Below are 22450 nucleotides of genomic sequence, written 5' to 3'. Positions count from 1 at the left end.
CAGCCAAGAGGCCAGCGCAGAGGCAGCAATGAGTACCTAAGCAGCCTTGCCAGCAGCAGCAGGGCCAAGCCAGCAATGCTACCAGGAGTAATTCCGCTCCCATAAAATCAAGTAGATGCCAAAGGCCACAGAATAAGAGCAAACCCAAATCAGCAGCATGTTAATGAAAGTATATTTACAACCATACTGTCACAGGTTCTTTGGGGGCAAACCCAAATCAGCAGCAACAGCATCTCCTACATAGCCACCAGCAGCTTGAGGCAATGGCAGCTGAGCCATACCAAAGCAGTTCTAGGAGCTGAGAGGAGGCCCCAAACATGTGGCTGCAACTTTGAGGAGGGGGAAGTTGTGCATATTGGTGAAGAGAAGGAGCATTAAGGCTACTTAAAGCTATCAAGGAGGGTATAGAAAATACTCATAAAATTAAGAAAGTAAGTATGGTATAGATAGCTTATGATGTAAGCTATCTTAAAGGGTATAGAAAATACTCATAAAATTAAGAACGTAAGTATGGGAATAGAAATCTAGGTTTAAGGAAATAAATATAGGAACAATAGAAATATAGTTGTAAGGAAATAAGTATAGAAAGAATTATAGAACTATGTAAGTGTATATGGGAGGAGGGTAAGAAATGGAACTATAGGAATAAACATTGATTTCCAAGAAGATCAAACCTGACAATCCAGAAAACATTTACCATGTACTTAAGTAATAACAGCTGTTCTTGGGGTCAAAAGTCTATTCTGTGCATCTCTGTAGTGTCATCCCCCAAAGAACCTGTGACAGTATGGCTGTAAATATACTTTCATTAACATGCTCAGCTATATCACCTTTCTATTTCATACTTCTCTCTTTCTGTGTAGGCCACTGTATTATTTATTATACACCGTAAATGGCACACGTCTATTCAGAAATAAGATAGATTGTATGGAACTAAATTAAATAACAAACGATCAGTAATTCCTTTTTCTCAATATCTCCAAATCAGACATTGTTTCTTAGAAGCAGAAATACTGATAAGAGCATTAGCAATATGTTTTCAAAAAGTAGTTAGGGACGATATTACTCAACTAAAATTAAAGCATGCGTCCATATGTCAGAATCCATTGCTTTTATAAATACTGTATACACAAAACAAAGTTGCCATTATAATTACTGGGTTAAATTGGCTTAGACTGCCCCAGAAACATTGCAGAGGCCAACCCTCCTTTCAAACGTGTAACGCGCTGGTTGTGTGTCTACGGGGGGAAAAAAAACATCAAGAAAAGCTCCTCACACCTGACGACCTTTTCGTAGCTCTGTGTTCCTTCTCCCGCATGCGCAGGACTTGCTCGGGGGGGGAAATCTGTGTGGGATGCGGGGCGTGGCTTCGCCCTGGGCGGGAGCAGCTGTTCGCTGGTGGCCGCGCGCTTCCTTCGAGGGGAGGAAGGAGACCGTGAGATGAGCGTGCGGGCCGGGCGGGAGCGCGGGCGCCATGGCATCGCTGTTCCCGGCTAAAGGCGTGGGGAGAGCGGACAGAGGCGACGACTGCAGCTCCGGAGAAGAGGAGAGGGCGGCCGCGGCCGTGATGGTCGTGGGCGGCCTGGGGGAGTCTCCAGGCCCTGGTTCCGACTCGGAGAGCCGCTCGTCCTCCCCGCTGAACCTGACGGAGCAGTTCGAGAGGGCGGCGCAGCGCGTCCCGACGCTGGTGGCTGCGGCCAGCAAGGAGCAGCTCCTCTACTTGTACGCGCGCTATAAGCAGGTGAGGCTGCCGCGCCGGTCCGGAGGCGCGAACTGCCCTGGTTGGATCAGAGGAGGGGGCCGCCTGGTCGCGCACAGCGGCCGGCCAGGTGCTTCTGGGAAGCCTGCAAGCGGGGGACGGAACAGTCTTCCCCTATTTGTCCCCCCCAACTGCTACTAAAAAGTATACTGCTTTTGAATGTGGAGGTTCTGTCTAGCACTCGCGGGGAGGGGGAGTTGTGTGTGCGCGCGCCTTCGAGTCAGTCTTGACTTCGAGGGAGCCCCCTGCAGTTTTCTTGGCAAGGCTTTTCGGAAGTGGTTTGCCATTGCCTCCTTCCTAGGGCTGAGAGAGAGGGACTGGCCCAAAGTCACCCAGCTGGCTTCGTGTTCAAGGTGGGACTAGAAAGTACAGTCTCTGGGTCTTTAGCCTGATGCCTTAACCACTACACCAGACTGGCTCTCTCGCAAGTCTAAGGGGTGTGGATAACTTCTCTGTGAATAGTACCAATAGCAGGCTGACTCTGCTGAGATAGTGTTTGCCCTCTAAGACACAAAAATCTGTGGCCACAACTGGGAATTTCGTTTCTGTGTGTCAAAGAAATATGGGGAGCCCAAGACTATGTTTGCAAAATGCATGTATCTGTGGTAATTATGATTTACTCAACACCTCTGTGATCTTGCACAAGTTAAGCTAATTTATGGTTCAGTGCATTGGGCAAGCAAAGCATCTAGATCTGGGAAGAAGGAGTTTGAGCAGGAGTGGGTGGAGAACTGGGTATGTATTCACCTTTTGCGTACCTGATTCATAAAAAAGTTAGAGGCAAAAGAGAGTGAGGCTAGGGTCAGGAGAGAGAGCCATCTGTCACTCCCTAGGGAAAAAGAAATAACACGTGGCATTTTCAGAATCTTTACTGAACATAGCTAGAATACAGAACTTCTTGAAAGGGCAAAATCGCATGCGTGTGGTTACAAGTAGTGTTCTGATGCCTTTGACAGTGGTTCAGCAGCAGGATAACTGATATAGTGTAGTTTCCCTTAAAAGTATCAGTTGGTTAATAGATTAATTGGTTAATTGCAATCTATTGTATTCCTACCTGCTTCAGCAAATAGTTTAGCAATCAGGTTGATGGGAAAAAAAAGGCACATCTTGTTTGGCAACTGCATTGACAAACAACTAGGAACAACTGATTCATGAATTATTTATGACTTAAGTATAGTTTTCCATCCTAAGGTTCTGTGTACATCCCTTGCTAAATCATGATTTAATTGGCTAGATTGATAACATGTGAAGCTATAAACTATGGTTTATAAAACAGGGGCAGTTTATATGTGTGTATGTATGTATGTTTGCATTGTTTAAGACCTTATTTTTCAGCACTTCATTTCCAGCTGAAAGCACAAAAAGATTTCAGTAGATTGAAAACTGTAATATTAAATTTTGGATAGGCCCTTTCATCATAAGTAAATTATCAGTTGGTATTGAAATCATGAAGTGCTCTTTAGGTACATGTTTGTCAATCTCAGAGGATCATTCTAAACATACATGGTTTGCTGAGATAGAATCTGCCCATCTGGCGAGGACCTGTTGAGGGTCTCTCCTCTTCGTGAAGTTTATGGGATATAGATCAGGCAACAAACAATCTCAGTGCCATCTTTTTATGCTGTTTTTTAAAAATTTATTTGGTTTTGTGCTATAAGTTTTATTGTATTGCTACCTGCTCAGAGTCTGCTAGGATTGTGGTAGGATATAAATACTGAAAAATAAATCCCCTTGTCAAAAAAAGATAGGCTGGAGACTGGGTGAAAGTTGTCAAATACAGCTGGGTCCAGGGGTTGCCACTTCAAGAGAGAACATATTACTACTCCTAATATGTTAGGAAGCAGATAGCATTACCCCATCCCTTAAAGCATTAATTATTTCCTAAAGACTGCTACTCCCACCCCATCTAGTCACCTGAAGGATTCAGGGTGGATGTACATCCAGGGTCTAGCCCACAGGTGACAAGCTTAAACTACAGAGAATCCTGTCTAGCTCCTCAGGTTCCACAACCTCAGAAGAAACCCTGATTTCATCACCGTGGGCTCTATCCATTTGGCATAAAGCCCAGACTGGATATGAGCAACTTTATCTGACAGGAAACTCTCAAACTCCTGCAGGCATTATATTCTGCTCATTTTCCCAAAAAGAGCCTGGAGAATAGGGCTGCTGGGTTGGGAGTAATAAACATGGAGAAAAATGTCATTTTGCTGCTCTTATTGCCACTTTGCAGACTCAAATATGAGCTCTTAGCAAAACTCGGTCATATTTTTCACCACTGTTGCTATAGGTGTCTTAAGAAACCCCAAGCTGTAGTATTCGGTACAAAACATGTAACTGTTCTGTGTCATAAAACCTCTGCCTGGTGCCTAGTATTCAAGTGTATGAGGTTGCTATTACTATAAAAAGAAGAGTTCTAGAGGTAAGATTTAGCTTCTGCCCACGTGAAACTTCATGCAGTCATCTTCAACTTCTAGCAAATACCTGTGATGTTTCTAGGCTGTGTAGAACACTTATCAGAATTCAGATGTTGTGACTAGATCTCTCTCACTATAACCTGTAGCAGAAAAATTCACCTTACAGAAAACCAAAACGATTGAGGTCTAAACTGTTTTTCTTTATTAAGCTAGGAAAGCTCATGATCATTGAGCTCCCAGCAAGCAAAGCTAAGAGCCCTGATAACATGGATCTTATATAGGTTTCACCAAATTCTAAGAAGCAAAAGCTAATTGGATCATTAGTTTACAATCATCTAAATAAGGAACTAAGACAGGGGTTCCTAAACCTTTTACATCACACCTCCCTTTAGTGTAATCTTAATGTACACTTCCCTTAAAAATCCAAACACCAGAATGAACACTGGCAACAATACAACGAAACTTTATTTTTAATAAAGGCATAAAAAATAAAGTTTGTGCCTCCTCCATCACCATGTAACTCACTTGAAACTAGTATTTTGGCAAAGGTGGATTTACAGTATTGTAGCAATGTATGACTAAAAGGTATTTCACATCTCCCCTGGACTCTGTCTGCAGCCAAGGAGGGTACACCTCACAGTTTGGGAAACCCTGAATTAGGTGGGGGCGCCCACCTACAAGAGGCAAGAGATCACAACATTGACAACAGCGTGGAAATGAAGTAAATTACTCTTCGTATTGTTGAAGGCTTTCACGGCCGGCATACAATGGCTGGTGTGGGTCTTCCGGGCTGTGTGGCCGTGTTCTGGAAGTTTTGTTTCCTAATGTTTCGCCAGCATCTGTGACCGGCATCTTCAGAGTGCAGGAGCACAGACAGGAGCAGTTCTGTCTGTGCCCAGGATGATGTGACCCTTTTGTGAGTATTTATAGAGATCTGAGGGGGGGATTGGGTTGGGGGGATCCCCTCACCGCCGCAGGAGTATATCGCATACCATGCAGTTGCGGGCAAATATACATCGGGACCACAAAACGCAGCATCCATACCAGGATAAAAGAACACGAAAGACACTGCAGACTACAGCAACCAGAAAAATCTGCAGTAGCTGAACATGCTCTCAAGCACACGACACAAAATCCTATTTGAAAACACAGAGATACTGGACAACACCAACAGCCACTATACCAGGCTATACCGGGAAGCCATTGAGATTCACAAACACCAGCACAGTTTCAATAAAAAAGAGGAGAGTCTAAAAATCAACAAAACCTGGCTATCAATCCTGAAAAATACAGCTTGCAAAAGGTCAGCTCAACCACCAGGACGTGTGAACAGTTCACACAATGAACTTGCTAATCACCCTCAGCAGCCACTCGTTAACAACTCAATAGAAGAAGAAAACCTGCCTAATCCCCAGGAAGACACACACATATTCTGACACCAAAACAAGCAGCCACTCAGTAACCCAACCCCCCCAACCCCCCTCCCCCTTCCCCCCCCAACTCTATAAATACCCACAAAAGGATCACATCATCCTGGGCACAGAGAGAACTGCTCCTGTCTGTGCTCCTGCACTCTGAAGATGCCGGTCACAGATGCTGGCAAAACGTTAGGAAACAAAACTTCCAGAACACGCCACACAGCCCGGAAGACCCACACCAGCCATCAAATTACTCTTCCTTGTTATTGCAACAATTTGGGTCTTCTTATTTTCTGAACATAGGAAAGCCTGAATGAGTTTATTATCTTCACCCTTGAGTAAATCAGCATAGCTTGAGGACATCTGGTCTACGTATCAGAGCTTCCTTTAAATACAGGGAGGATGTTAAATAGTGAAGTATGTTGGTCTTGTCAGCATTATGAGCGTTTGTAGGGCAGTTTGACCTTGCTTACACATGTGGTAAGAAGAACGCTGTATTGCAAAGCAAGCAGTTCTATATGGGGTGGCCAACTATTGCAGCCTTGAGTTCACACTTATTTGGTATACCCTTTTACATTCTCCCAGTTTTGTTATATAATGCTTAACAGTTTAAAGCCCTATGCATCTTTTGTGCATAAATTCATTAAAGGAACTTCGGTGTTCACAGGCAGTATCCTGCTGAATAGTAAAGATTGGGTAGCAGCTGTCTTTCAATCACCAACGTGCCCAGCTGTGAATTTCCAGAGATCTGATCAGAGGTAGTGATGGACTTTATGGATTTGATTTAATTTTTTTTAAAATAATTCTTATGTTTTTAGGACAAAAAAAAACAAAGGATTTTTATTGTTGTTAGATCATGTCAACTAACATAACAATATTTTACTCTTCTACCCTTTAGCATGTACTCTAATATTGTCCCCATCCTCTTTCCTTTAGGTCAAATGTGGTAGCTGCAATGTTCCCAAACCTGGATTTTTTGATTTTGAAGGAAAGCAGAAATGGTATGTGACAATAGTTAATGATTTCTAGATACTTCTGAGTTTCTCCCCCACGTCCTAAAAAAACTTATAGATGATGCAAAATTGCTGTATATTCAAACTGTGTAGTTACTGAAAGAGTCTTAGGATCCATATGTGTTGTTATATTTTGATTTCCAGTTTCTCATAGAAGTGATCTGAATTCCCCATTTTGATTAGCTTGTCTTATTTAAAACTTAAATTCAATGAAGGCAGAAGTTGACTCTCTTTTTAATTACATAATGCTTATGTGTATAGCAGGCTTGTCCAAAAAGAATGGAACAGAGTTCTCAGAGTTTTCACTTGTGCATGCAAGGGCAGATCATTTTCAGAATGATGGCTTGCATACTTAAGGACAGATTGCTGTAGGGGTTTACTGCCTCCCAGGTACTCTTCTTTTCCTTCTGGACCCACCACTCTTCTTTCTCTCCATTATTTCTCCCCATTAATAGAGCCAGTTTGGTATAGTGGTTAAGGTGCTGGCCTAGAAACTAGGAGACTGTGAGTTCTAGGCCTCCCTTAAGCATGAAAGCCGGCTGGGTGACTTTGGGCCAGTCACTCTCTCTCAGCCCAACCCACCTCACGGGGGTGTTGTTGTTGGGAAAATAGGAGACAGGAGTATTATGTATGTTTGCTGCTTCAATTGACTACACACACACACACAAAGGTGGGATAACAATCTAATAATAACAATAATAACAACAACACTCCATGTATCACTCCCCCTTCTCTTCTGGTTTCCAGTGGTGGAAGCCTGCTTGGCATTGCATGTGCCTTCCCAGAAAAAAAAGCAAGGAAAAAAAAAATAGATACCCTTGCCTTGCAGCACCCCATTTCCCCATGTATGCTAATAACTACTGCAGTGCCACTGTACATGATGTTTTGCAAAGCCAAGATGAAAAAGGGGAAGTGACCCTTCCCCCCATCTCCTTACTGCCAGCCACCAGTCATTTCCCACACAACAACAGTGCATTGTGGAGATCCACAGTTTGAGAACCCTTCCCTATCCATTCAACAGATGCCATTCTTCATTAAATATGTACTACAGGTAATCCTTGCTTAGCCACCACATTTGGGACCAGTAACTCCACTGCTAAGTGCCATGGTCACTAAGCGGAAAATCATGTGACCGCAACAGGCTTACGACCTCACTTCCTCTTCAGTCATTAAGCAAAGCACCGTGGTCATTAAGCAAAATATCATGCAAACGCAACTGACAATTTTACTTCCACCTTCTCTATTAACTCTGCTTGTCACAAGACAGTTGTAAAGCACACAGATGGAGATCACATGACCCTGGGATGCTGCAACAGTCATAAATGTGAGGATTGGTTGCAAAGATTTTTTTTAACTTTTAACTGTCATAACTTTGAACGGTCACTAAACAAGGCAGTTGGTAAGCAAGGACTACCTGTACATCCATGCTTTTTTTTCGCTGTGGTATCCTCATTGTCAGTTTCTGCCATGGATCAGCTGTTGAAAAAAACAATTAGCACAAAGCAATATTATAAGATTTATACAGACAGGAGGAAATAAACTTGATTTGGGCATGTGGCAGCTGATTTAAGTCTAGTGATTGACTAAGAATCTCCCAATGTAAGGCCTGATCTGGAATTGGCTCTGTAGTTTGGTGAGCCTTTTTGAGTCATATCACAAATCAATCCAGTCACCTAAAGATTTCAGCTATCAGCTTACTATATTTGCATCTCATATTTCCCCGATCTGGTAAACATCCCATCCCGTGCTAGCCACATAAATGTGATGTTTTCTCTATCCATATTAACAGATGGCAGGAAGAATATAAGATGTTGATTCACATCTCTGTAGTGGCAAACTGCAATAACTAATGGATGAGAGAAACTAGTCCTGAAGAGTAATCATGGGAAGATACATTAGATGTGCCAACTGTTCCCCTAGTCTTCCAATTCTATCAAAACCCTGGCTTAATAGGAGGGGTAGCATCTGAAGGGGGGTGATGTCATGTCTGCCCTGGTTCTTTCTCAGGGAAGGAGATGTTAGGGATGAGAATGAGAACCAGGGTTGCCTTTTATGACCCGAGCCTTGGGTCAGATCGTGGAACCAGCCCCCATGATATCTTCAAATTCTGCAGCTCCAGTCTGATTGAGCCAAACAACCTTCTTTGCCTTTTTTTTTTTAAATATTTTTTTATTTTTACAACAAACACAAAACATACATGAACAAACAAAAACATAGAAAGGCATAAAAAAAGCATCTTCCATTTTATACCGTGTGTCAACCAGTTACCAACTCGTTGGTGCCCCTTTCATAATCTTAAATTCTCATATCATCTATTCAAAATATACTTGTATACTTATCAATTAACAATTATTAATCATTCATAGCTAATCTATAGAATCATTTATTACAAAAAATTTTAACTTTCAATAGGATTAGTAATACATTTTCATCTATCGATTATATGTGTATATATATAATAATTAATATCAAATTTCTATTATAAAATTTCCTAATCCATTACATTACTATATTTTCTCAGTGTCATATAAAATTACTTATCTTCTTACTCTAATTTCAAATCTCAATTTAACTCATCTCTGCACATTCCATAATTTTCAATAACTTCCTCCTACATAAGTACTTTTTAATTTTTCCAATTCTTAAAAGTTACAGTTCTAACCAGTATCAGTTACAATATCAGTTACAGTTCTAACCGGGTTACAGTTCTAACCAGATTCTTCACTACATGTTTCAACAAAAATGTCTCTAGTTTAAAATCTATATGTTACTATATTCAACCATGTATAAATTTTAGTCTAATCTCTTGAAACATTTACAATCAAATACAATTTTTAACTATATATCTCAGATTTATACTTTATTCCAGCGCTTGCATAATTTTGAGTTCACCCTTTTCATTCAATATCCCAAAATATCTAGCTGTTTATTCCTTTTTCTATATTATTGGATAAGAGAAAGCAATAATAAATGTCCTTTCATACATTCTGCTTTTTGAAGCTTCTGTCAGTTCCATCATTGTTGTATTCCCCTCGTTTTTTCTTTAAACATCTGAAGTAGTTTCTTTCAATATTGTTTTACTTCTTCTTTTTGTGCATTCTCTTAGTACGATTTTCCATTATAATCTTGCATTTATCAGTTGATTAACCCTTTTAATTCTCAGTTTATAAGCCTCACAATAATTCTGTTTAATGTTTCTGATTTCTTGTACTATTTCTTCCTTTTCCATTGATCCCGTTTTATGTTTAATTAAGTCCATTTTAGCTTTAATATCTTTTTTTCTTTTTTTTTTCGGGAATTTCTGCAGCTCTTCTTCCAGTTTTTTATAGTCATCCTCAATAGTTTAAAGATCTTTTTCTGCATTGTGTTTCTCGTATAGTTTATTATCTTGATAAACCTTCATTGAGTCAAAGGATTCTTTATCTTTGTTCTTGCCAAAAATAAGAAAAAAAAAAAAGCAAGAGGAGAAAAAAAAAAAAGGAGAGGAGGGGAAAGACTAAGTCTCTTTAAAAAAATCCAACTGAGGGGGGAATGGAGAGCAAAGCAGAGCTTCTAGCAAAAAGAAGAGTTACTGCCACTAATCAGGGCTCTTGTGACTAGCTCAAACTTTCCATCTTGATATTTTCAAAATCGCTTTCAACTCCACTTTCTTGTTTATAGTTACGGATGGCACCTGTATAAACATGCACATCCCACTATCTTTTTAGAAAGCACAGGGTCCTTGAGCATGTGTCACAATAGAAGAAAAAAAGCACTATGTCGAGCCTCTAGATGGCAGTGCAACTTTCTTTCATTTACTTTCTCTTAACTCCACTTTCCCCATTTCAAAATCAAAAAGTATAAGTTTCTTATAACAATAAAGAAGTCTTAGTCAAAAAAAAGGCTTAAGATAAAGAGTTATTGAGTATTAAAAAGAAAAAGCCAATCCAGTTAAAAATATATTTTTTTAAGAGAAAAACATCTTGCCAGTTCCACTAAAAAGGGAAAGTTGAAAAGAAAAAAAAAATTCCCCCCTTTTTTTATAAGGCTCAATCTCGCCGCTTAATCCACTTTTCTTCACTTTTAAAAATCTCTTTAAGTTACTTAAGGTGTTCTCTAAGAATAGTTGAATAGTAAAAGTCCATCTCACCCAGTTGACACCCCTCTCTTCCTTCTTCCTTTGGAGCTGTCCCGGCTTTCGCAGCCATTTTGGCTGCCTCTCCTCCGCCGGCTTCAAGAGCTTCTCCCGGGATCAATCTGGGACTTGCGGCATCCCTGAGATCCGCGGGACGCGCCCTTTGCGATCGCCATCTCTACGGGACGGCTTAGGTCCATCGGGACCATCCGGGGGGGGAGATATCAGCTGCGATCCTGGGAGCCCAGGATCGCCCGCCGTATCGCCGCGACGCCAGCTCCGCCCTCTCGCCTTTTTTTTTTTTTTTTTTTTGGCAAACTGAAGACAAACATCACAACCTACTACAAGGATAACCCTCCCTTACATCAGAGGTGTTTCAGAGTCTACCAACAGACCATTGCAACATTTAGAATAACTTAAGTGTACTAGCCAACAAAATCCAGGCAAAATACTCTGTGGAAATCCAAAGATCCATTACCAAAATAAAACAAAACTGGGATAATAACATGCAAAGATTGAACACCAGTACATAGGACAAACAAGCAGCATACTAGCAGAATGTATCCATGAACCCCAAAGTCAAAAAGTCAAAAGACACAATGTTACATCACTAATTTCTCTCCACAACCTAGGACGTAACTTCAAGTGGGAAATTCTAGACACTTTAGAATGAGCCTGACTGGAAAATGCAAGAGCTCTTAGAAACAAGGCATGATCAAGAGACATATAGACTTAAATCCTATCTATGATCCTATCAAAAGATATATCCAAAGACTATCTTTGGATATGTCTCTTTGATAGGATCATAGATAACTGTTACCCACAGAACTCCCCCATGCATGTAACTGACTATATATACATATACATATATATATTTATTTTCCCCCTTGCCAACCAACAAACCTAACTTCCCCACATCTCCACTGATGATGCAATCTAGTATGGTAATGGAATATTTGAAGCCCCAAAAGCTAGCTCAGAAAATTCTAACAACACAACATTCTTTATATTCCTACATTGGATCCTGTAAGTAAGAACGTTTTCCTGGGTATATCACTGTTCTAGTCTGACCCAATATAATGTTTATTGGCTTTGGACTCACAGAGTGACTTGAAAAACTCTTAAGCTCAATCTTCATTTACTGACTTACTGGCTTGCAATCTTGACTCTCCTTGAACCTTGATTTTGATCATATTTTATCTTATTAAACATGACTGCCCTGCCAGTCACTGAGAGAAGCTCACTCAAGATTCCTCCTTTGGTTGAGTTGAAAGGAATATGGAGTGGGAGGCAGGCATTTTCCATAATAGCCCCCAGTTTATGGAACATGCTGGACCATCCCTACTTATGTTTTGGGAGGCCCTTTTATTTTTAGCAGGCCTTTAGCCCTTAGAGTGCATTGTGGGTGGCCAATTATGTTATATGAATATAGTTGGGTTTTTAATGTTGTGTACACTGTCCAGAGTCTTTTAGATAGGGCAATACATAAATACTGTAAAATAAATGAGCAAGCGAGCCTGCACATTGACTAATTTTGAATGTATTTGAGGGAAATGTGTAATATTTGCTCTCCATGAGAACCTGGATGTTATTCTGTTTTTGTTTAATTCTTGGTTTGTTGTTCACTGCCCAGAGCCTTAATTGATTCATCTAATTTACAGTTATTGTAAAATAAATAAAAAGTCCCTTCTCCCAATTAAATACTTTCAACACCACTCACATTTTCTGTGTAGTAGTCTATAATTATGCTGCAAAGTAAAATACAATTTATTAGAATAATTAGAGTAGTTCAGAAGTTAATTTCATAGAAACTAGCAGTTTTAATTAGCATGTCTCTTTTGTTTACTTAATGCTTTGTTATATGTACTCTTTAATATATTTGATCAGTTGGCCATGTTTTTGGCTGAAGTATAATCAATACTAAAGTAGGGGTCTTTTCATATCAAAATAGTCAGATTGCTATCCAGAATTACATTCCATATGTACTGTAAAGAGCAACTTTTAAGAAAGAAGTGTCAATTCCGTTAGCAGTTCATCTCTGCGAATCAACCAAGCTATGTTTTATTTTCTCCTGAACTGAAATAGAAACTTAAGATATTTGCCTGTCACTTGGAAAATTGTGACTTTGTACTATATTTTTATATTGGTAGCTTTTTCATAAAACTATGTTACAGTGCAGTTTGAGAGTTCATTGGTGTGGAGAGGGAGTTACTTTTAGGAAAATTCAAAATCGTTTTGATGGTCTGTGCATCTGACTCATAGTATATATCAGAAGGCATAGATTGAAAGTATGTAGCTATTCGGATCTGTCTAGATGTTATATGCATATATGAGTTGGCTAATGTAGTGTATAAAACTGACCTAGGGTAATAAATTGGAGATAGAAATTTATATATGTTAACTTCTACTAAATAATGGTTATTCACTTCCATCTATGTCTTAGGGAAGCTTGGAAAGCATTGGGTGAGACAAGCCTGGAGCAGGCAATGCGAGAGTACATTGATACTGTGAAAAAATTGGACCCTACTTGGAATCCACAGGTATGTCAAACAAGTTACCTTTATAGATGTTAGTGATGAGGGACCTGTAGCCTCCAGAGGATGTTGGATTACAGCTCCAGTTATTCCTTACTGTTAGGCGTGTTGGGTGGGCTAGAAGTCCAATGACATCTGAAAAGTCATAGTTATCCTTCACTTCATGTACATGAATAAACTTATGGGGGCTTCTTAGTTTTGTAGGTCTATGAACATTGTGATATTTTAAAGAAGTGGGTTTTTAAAATATGTAATCTTAGGTTGTTATTGTTTCTCCAGTGTTATGCTTTGCTAACACATGTCAAAGCAGCTAGTTATTTGCCAGGCTGAATACAACATATCAACAATATACTGTGGTTTATCAATAAGATAAGAACGGATGCCTTATTTTTGTTACCTTGCAGAGACTTAAAAACCAAAAGGGTTTTATTACACCTAGAAGGTTGCAATATATACATTTCTATTTGACAGATTGCACTTTGAAAATTCTTGGCCTCATACTCACTTGCTTCAGGCTAGCTGAAGAATTATAGCCTTGGAAGTTAGGCAGTTAAGAAGTGCAACGTTAATTGGCTTTGATGAGTAATTCCTTGGAGGAATATCTTTGATTTATTTAGTGGTTGAATTTTAAAAGTTTCATTCATCAGCCATATATGTTCAAGAAAATTTAGGGAATTTGCAAGCAATAACTTATTTGTATTTGTCTCTCAGTTTACTAAAGTTCACTGCGTTAGGCATGATTAAGATTAAGTCTCCTAGGTTCTCTGCATTTGTTGTACTTTATGTTTTGTATATTGATATTGGTTGGAAACACTGAGGTTCCTTCAGGTACAGTGCTCAATCCCAGCTTTTCCCTTCCACCTTGCTAGGATCAAGAGGGCCCTGGAGTCATGCCTTGTGTGACTGAAGAGGGAAATGCGGACCTGAACTGCCTTAAGACAGTATATTTTGTATTGCCCATCTTAGGATTTTCTAACAATTATAGCAATATTATATATGAAATTAATTTATATCCCTCCGTATTCAAACTGAATACACAGAACTCTTCAAAGCTTTTTCTGAACATTTGACTTAAAGCATGAAGCAGGTGCTAGTTCTTTTCATTCATTTCTCTTCATGTCTTACTGAAGGAATCAAAGCCCTTCAATTTGGAGAACGGTGTGTGTGTCACAGACATAAGAGTTTTCCAAAAGGGGTGGGGGAAGCGTGATCATGCACAACTTCTTTCACCAGTGGGAGAAAAGCCCAGAATATTGTTTCTCACTAGAGCAGAAATTTCTGTGATCAGTAGAGCCCCTTTCCATCTGCACAAAGAATTCTCCCCTTCCCCTGCCTTCAGAAAAGTAAATTAATAGTAGAATGTGAAAAGTAGGTGTGGGCACATTTGAATTTGGGGGACTGCTTAAGATAATCTGTGCCATTTTGTTGTAATTTGGGCAATATGTTTGCATACTATTGTGTTCAAAGAACTTTGCATAATTGATAGTCTAAAGTCTGCAATATATTTAATCATCTTATTAAATTGGTAGTTCTTATGAGTTAAACTGTTATTAGTTAGTGTAATACTCCTTCATTACATTTTCTGCAGTTACAGATGAAATAATTTGACAATGATATATGTCTTAAGATTTATATTTCAGTGCTGACAACATTGAGTGTAGTTAATGGAACTTGGTAACCAGAGGCTATCTTTTTAAATGATTTCTTCTGATTTTTCAACTCTTGATTGTTAGCTAGTTCATCCAATTGCCACAAGAGGGAGCTCTGATTCTAATAGTGAACAAAAGTTAATTTATCCGGTAATGTGGTTTTTTCATAGCAAAGTACTTATTCAGACTGCTGAAAGGTTATATGGCCAACTAAATTGTATAAATGGAATATTACTTCCTTTCTTTTATTCATCTTTCTATTGAGGGCATACTTGCTCTTCTTTGATTAGGCCAAAGATCTTTTAGTCCAGTGTCTGATTTCCAAAGCAGCTAGCCATTTCCTGGAAGCTCATAAACAGGGTATGAAAATCGTAGTTTTTCCTTATTTATCCTCAGATTTGGAATTAAAGCAAGTATACATTGTTTTATCTTTATGTTCTTTAGTCTTAGCGCCTTGATGAATAAATTCCTTTATTCATCATTATTGATTATTGATTATTATTATCAATATTATTATATTGATGAATAAAATTCTTGATAAAGAAGGCTTATTCTCATTTCAGCAAGCTGTCTGTGTTTTAGGATGTTAGGCTGCTGAAGGTTACAGTGGTACCTCAGTTCGCGAACTGAATTCGTACCACGATTCTGGTCGCAAACTGAATTGGTCGTGAAGCGAATCAGATTTCCCCATAAGGCTCAATGTAAATAATGTTAATCCGTTCTGACCCCTATGAACGTGGTCGCCAACCGAATCAAATTTTCCCATAAGGTTCTATGTAAATAAAGTTAATCCATTCTGAACCATATGTTTTTTTTTTAACCATCTTTATTCTTCAAAATAGTCAAGATTGTTGACTTCACCATCTTGTACTCCGAGGCCAGATCAGTCACACGAATACCACGCTCATGCTTTTCTACAATTTCCTTCTTCAATTCAGTGGTTATTTTCTTCAAAACCTTCTTCTTACCATTCTTGCTCTGCACTTTCTTGTTACCTTCATTATTGCTCTGCACATTCTTGTCACCTTCATTACCATTCTGCATGTTCTTGTCACCTTCATTACTGCTCTGCACTTTCTTTTTACCACCATGCTTGCTCTGCACTTTCTTTGGAGCCATGCTGGATATACTGTATGTGCTAAAAAGCACACCAAAAAGCTTCACAGCAAGTGTCTGTCTGTGACCGCGATCTTGCCTAGAGGAAGCCACGACCACGTGTCAGAGCAAGGAAGATGGCCGCAGGTTGTGTTCATCACCCGATGCGGAGTTCGCGAATGGAAGCAAAAATTTGCGAATGCTGCTGTTCGCGAACCAAATTGTTTGTGAACAGAAGGTATTACTGTAATTTTATTTCTTTGTGGTGTCTTGTTGTAAATACTTATCCCAGTTCCCCAGATTTCAAAAATCTGATATTAGTTTTACAGAGATAGATTACATCTTTAGATTATTTCTTCACAGCACTTGCTTTCTATTTAAAAATACATTGATAGCTGTTCTGCATTTGATAGTTTTGTGAATAATTTTCTGTTTTTATGCATTTTTTAAGTGCCTCTAGTCCTAGGGAACAAATATGTGACATTCTGCTTGCATCTAAGGTAAAGAGAATGCTGAAAGTAGCCAGTGTGCTCCTAAAAAAAAAAAAAGCAGGCTTGAAAAATAATAAAGTGGTCACCAAAACTTACCTACTTCAGGTATGAAATAGGTCTAGGATATATATTTGTTCTTGGAAAATATTTCCTTTATAAAATACCCTCCAGAGGGCAGTGCTAACCAGCCAGCTGTTGGAAAGAATGAAGAGCTAATGTCTCTTACTGTTGAAATGTTTTACATTTGACAGATAAATCATTTCATAATTCGCTTGCACTTCAGGTGTAATACAGAAGAAAAGCAGTTTCTTTACCATCTACATGACTTTCCTTATGAATAACACTGATAAACTATGTAGCATTTTATAGCAGTGTGTGAGACATGTTCACAGAGCACAGGAGTTCTCAAATATTTTGGTCTCAGGACCCCTTTACATTCTTAAAAATGATTGAGGATGCCAAAAAGCTGTGGTTTATATGGGTTATATCTATCGATATTTACTGTATTAGAAATTAAAACTGAGAAATTTTAAAATTTATTTGACTCCACAGACCCTCTGAAAGGTCTCGGGGACCCCCAGGAGTCTCCGGGCCACACTTTAAGAGCCACTGATGTAGCAAATAGAATGGACCCAATTTACTTAATGGCTCACAGTGTTTCCCAGCTAAATATCTAGATCCAAGATATCATAATAGTCTTCATTTCAACATCTCTGCTGCTTCAGAAAAGCCTTAAAAGTAGTTTCACTAGCACAAATTATGTTGTTGTCATGGAGTTAGCAGTTCCTTCTCTTTACAAAGGAAAAAAATTCTCATTAGTTCTATCCTTTGAATTTACTTTGAAAAATAATATAACTTATTAAACCATAATCAACCCAGTTTAAATTGAAAATTATGGATGATATTCCAGTTTCTCCCAAATATTTATTTATTTATTAAATTTCTCCCCTGGCCATCTCCCCACAATGGGGAACTCTGGGCGACTCACACAAAACATTAAAACCATAAATATATATAAATACATAAAACATCAAAATTTAAAAAACATTACTAAAAAAAAGGAAAAGGAGAGTCCAGAAAGATGAAGAATCTGGGGCTGAAGACAGCAGGCCTCTATGGGGCTAGCCATCCCCACGCTTGAAGTATTCCCTCCCCACCCCAGTCCAATTGATAGAACCAGGTCTTCAAAGCCCTTTGGAAGGCCAGGAGTGAGGGGGCCAATTATTGTCTTCAGAATTATCCTTTTGAATTAAAAGTGTTTATCAAAACATTATGTTGTATATGTTTAACAAAGATCTTATCTGTATGTGTTTGGTATAAAATATGAGAAGACGGATGAAATGCAGAATCTCTAAATTGAAAAGTTAACATTAATGAAAGTTCATTGTAAGCAAAATCAGACCTCAGATCTCTCTTTACCTTGATTATGCAAACTAAAAAGATGATGCATTATTAATTTGCCCAGTTAGCAGTCAGGAAAACATATGATTAGATATTACTATAAATTGAGAAAAGATCAAAGGAAAAATAAATTAGGCCTTGACCTAATTTATCTGTAGCATTATATTCTTGCTTTTCATTTTCATTTTGCTAGTATAAGAAAGACCATATTAACTATATATCTTTTGTAAAGAAAAGAGATTCTTCCATAAATTATTGAAGTTTTCAGTCTGCACATTTTCATTGTGATGTGAAAGATTACTTACAGTGGGGCAAAAAAGTATTTAGTCAGCCATCAATTGTGCAAGTTCTCCCACTTAAAAAGATGAGAGAGGCCTGTAATTTTCATCATAGGTATACCTCAACTATGAGAGACAAAATGAGGAAAAAAATCCAGAAAATCACATTGTCTGATTTTTAAAGAATTTATTTGCAAATAATGGTGGAAAATAAGTATTTGGTCACCTACAAACAAGCAAGATGTCTGGCTCTCACAGACCTGTAACTACTTCTTTAAGAGGCTCCTCTGTCCTCCACTCATTACCTGTAGTAATGGCACCTGTTTGATCTTGTTATCAGTATAAAAGACCCCTGTCCACAACCTCAGACAGTCACACTCCAAACTCCACTATGGCCAAGACCAAAGAGCTGTCGAAGGACACCAGAAACAAAATTGTAGACCTCACCAGGCTGGGAAGACTGTATCTGCAATAGGCAAGCAGCTTGGTGTGAAGAAATCAACTGTGGGAGCAATAATTAGAAAATGGAAGACATACAAGACCACTGATAATCTCCCTTGATCTGGGGCTCCATGTGAGATCTCACCCCGTGGGGTTGAAATGATCACAAGAACGGTGAGCAAAAATCCCAGAACCACACGGGGGGACCTAGTGAATGACCTGCAGAGAGCTGGGACCAAAGTAACAAAGGCTACCATCAGTAACACACTATGTTGCCAGGGACTCAAATCCTGCAGTGCCAGATGTGTCCCCCTGCTTAAGCCAGTACATGTCTGGGCCTGTCTGAAGTTTGCTAGAGAGCATTTGGATGATCCAGAAGAGGATTGGGAGAATGTCATATGTCAAATGAAACCAAAGTAGAACGTTTTGGTCTAAACTCAACTCGTCGTGTTTGGAGGAGAGAGAATGCTGAGTTGCATCCAAAGAACACCATACCTACTGTGAAGCATGGGGGTGGAAACATCATGCTTTGGGGCTGTTTTTCTGCAAAGGGACCAGGATGACTGATCCGTGTAAAGGAAAGAATGAATGGGGCCATGTATCGTGAGATTTTGAGTGAACACCTCCTTCCATCAGCAAGGGCATTGAAGATGAAACGTGGCTGCGTCTTTCAGCATGACAATGATCCCAAACACACCGCCCGGGCAACGAAGGAGTGGCTTCGTAAGAAGCATTTCAAGGTCCTGGAGTGGCCTAGCCAGTCTCCAGATCTCAACCTCATGGAAAACCTTTGGAGGGAGTTGAAAGTCCGTGTTGCCCAGCGACAGCCCCAAAACATCACTGCTCTAGAGGAGATCTGCATGGAGGAATGGGCCAAAATACCAGCAACAGTGTGTGAAAACCTTGTGAAGACTTACAGAAAACGTTTGACCTCTGTCATTGCCAACAAAGGATATATAACAAAGTATTGAGATGAACTTTTGATATTGACCAATACTTATTTTCCACCATGATTTGCAAATAAATTCTTTAAAAATCAGACAATGTGATTTTCTGGATTTTTTCCCCCATTTTGTCTCTCATAGTTGAGGTATACCTATGATGAAAATTACAGGCCTCTCTCATCTTTTTAAGTGGGAGAACTTGCACAATTGATGGCTGACTAAATACTTTTTTGCCCCACTGTACATACATTAAAATAAACTTTGCGTAGTTATATTCACACAGTGTAATTTTCTGTTTCTTCAAACAACAATTTGAGATTTTACTCTGATATACTCTTAAAATAGTAATGTTCGTGCATATTTTAATTTTCTGACTCTTTTGTAGTCTTAAATGCTCATCAGTCAAAAACCTAAATGTATTTATATTTACATTCAACTATATAAATTAGATTAAGGCAGTTTTTTTAAATTTAAAACATGCTGTATTAACATTGTAAAACCACTTACAATGTTACACTATTGTTTCTTTGATATTACACTGTACAGATTAGTTCTTTTTAATTACTAAAATAATAAGAATCACTATCAAATATGTGGAACTAATATTTGAAAGGAAATTGTTAAAAATTGAACAGAATGTATCCTATAGTCATTTTAGCTTTAGAAGGATTTGCTTCTGTGAGTGTACTAAGCAAAGATAGGAACTGTTTTAATGCTTAATGGGACAGGTACAGATTCTTCATTGAAGAGCATTGTAGAAACAATATGGAAAGATTCTGAGGCCGTACTGGTTTCCTAGTCAGCTGTTCTTTTCCCTTGTATCAACTATCTGGTAATGTATACAGCTTATATTTGGATAAATTGCATTAAAATTTTGCTGTTGCATATCTATGTTTTCATATCTGTCATGAATAGCAGTTAGTAAATTGCTATTAGGACAGGTTAAAATGGCCCTTAACAAAGAAGGCATTTGATTATTTCTTGGCATGATCTGCTGTGAAAAACATCTGGAGGATTGTTGATGATACCTGAATATGTCTTTCCCCAATTACAGAGCAATGTTACATATGTATCTTGAATTAAGCATGTGTTGCCTTCAAGCAGAAGGTTATAGAACTGAACTGTTCACCTTGTACTCAATTTTTGACTGAATGTCTAATTTTAAATTGGAATTTATTCAAATATATTTCATGCTTTAACCCTAACATTTAGAGCGGCTTGCAGATATTCAAAATTTTACATTAAAAAGAATAGAAATGACAGATTCCCAGATATATCCTGAATAGCGGTTTTTAATACAATTTGTTCTAAGAGAATGAAAGAAAATCACCTGATTTCCAGTTTAACTAATTATTAGCTGGTGATAACATTTTATTAAGAAGTACCTTAAGACAGACACTCCTTTGTGTTGGATAAGCAAGCAAGTTTGCTTAACCCTGTTGATAAGAAAGCAAAGATTTTATGCAGAATAATACCCTCTGTATATACTGAAAGTTGCTATATTCAAGCTAACAATGCCCATGTGTGAAATGTCCTATATCCATATTGTGGGGTGCCCTATACATTTATTACACAAGGTGGCTAAAATACAAGTTTTGTAAGAAATCCTATTCAAGGAACAGCTTTCATATAGATGATAAATCATTAAATTGACTGATAGTGGTTACAAGTTTAAATTGTCAGTGTTGCCTGAATGTTTCTTGGGGGGGGGGAGTTACCAAGCAACTACTTCTTTTAAACATATTGTGAATTATATTAATTGCCATTTTAATCTGAAGATATTAATTGCCTTGTGAATAGCTCTTAGTCTGGTAAATAAAATGATGTAATGTATCATGTGCTGTAAACATTGGCAAGGCTTTTGGTGCCTATAAGACTACTTGTCTTTCTTTCTTCCCTTCCCACTTGGGTATGTGGCATTTTTCTTCTACAGTATTGCAATTAAAAAATTTAAAGATCCTATAAATATGAATAGTATTGTATAACAATTTCTGCTTTTGAAATCCACTCAAACAACAGGTTCTAGTTAACGAGTATAGTTAAATGGTTTTATTTAAAAAATACTGCAAGTGCAGGTTGATTGTTGTTTTTATAAGCTATTTGTTTTTTTCTTTGATTTTATGTCCCTTTAAATTTACTGCCTCTGCTTTATTTATGACATGATCATTTTGATTTTAGCAATGGATTGAAATACAGTACTGTCGCATGAGCTCCTGGATTTGAAAGTGACATGAAATAATAATTTTAAAAATGCATACAGCGTTGGACTTTTCTGGAAGTTCATGTTTTCTTCTCAGTTACCAGACCTTAAAGATTTTTTCCTTGAATTTCTTTTCACATTACAGGATGTTTTTGTTTTTGTTTTGTTTTTGCATCATCATCATCATCATCATCACTATTATTATACAGCAAGAAATTCAGGCTTTAAAGCTTGAAAAATCCAACTAACATTTTCCGGTCTGTGTTCTGAACTCGTTTGAAAGTTGTGTTCAGAAAACGCTGTATCACCTTTTGAATTGACCTTTTTCAGGGAATACCATCTTAAATGGAGATATGCAATGCCTTTTCCTCTGGTGCTTGGTTGGTCTGAGCTAGCAAAGCCATGAACTATGATTTGTTGTATAAGCAGTAGTATGCTAATAGACTATGTGATACTGCAGTGGACAAAAAAATTCATCTTGTACCTATTTGAAAGGGTACAACAGTCATTTTTGAGACATTGTAAAGACTAATTCAATCTGGACATTCCATACATCAAATTATAAGAAATGAGTCAGGGTTGTAGGCCTGAATTAGCTACTTGGATAGACTTGTATGGAACAGCAGTTTGGGATCACATTTTTTATCATAACATCTGATTTTTGTAGGTTGACTTCTTTTACCTGTCAAAAATAGACTC

The 22450-nt window shown here is 38.3% G+C and overlaps 1 protein-coding gene across 1 annotated transcript in view; it reads left to right on the top strand.

Annotated features, from left to right (window-relative positions):
• Window positions 1–1362: 1362 nt before the first annotated feature.
• Window positions 1363–22450, top strand: part of ACBD6 (acyl-CoA binding domain containing 6) — a 146517-nt gene continuing 125429 nt past the window's right edge. Inside the window, exons 1-3 of the mRNA XM_088153763.1 lie at window positions 1363–1741; window positions 6528–6592; window positions 13162–13258. Coding sequence (XP_088009889.1) covers window positions 1475–1741; window positions 6528–6592; window positions 13162–13258 — 429 coding nt within the window. The 5' untranslated portion in view covers window positions 1363–1474. The remainder of the gene's footprint in view (window positions 1742–6527; window positions 6593–13161; window positions 13259–22450) is intronic.

The sequence above is a fragment of the Python bivittatus genome, unplaced genomic scaffold (genome assembly GCF_059951505.1).
Source record: "Python bivittatus isolate LINGU-HERP-01145 unplaced genomic scaffold, Pbiv_v1 ctg000700_np1212, whole genome shotgun sequence".
Lineage (NCBI taxonomy): Eukaryota > Metazoa > Chordata > Lepidosauria > Squamata > Pythonidae > Python > Python bivittatus.
This window is presented reverse-complemented; position numbering and strand designations above follow the sequence as displayed.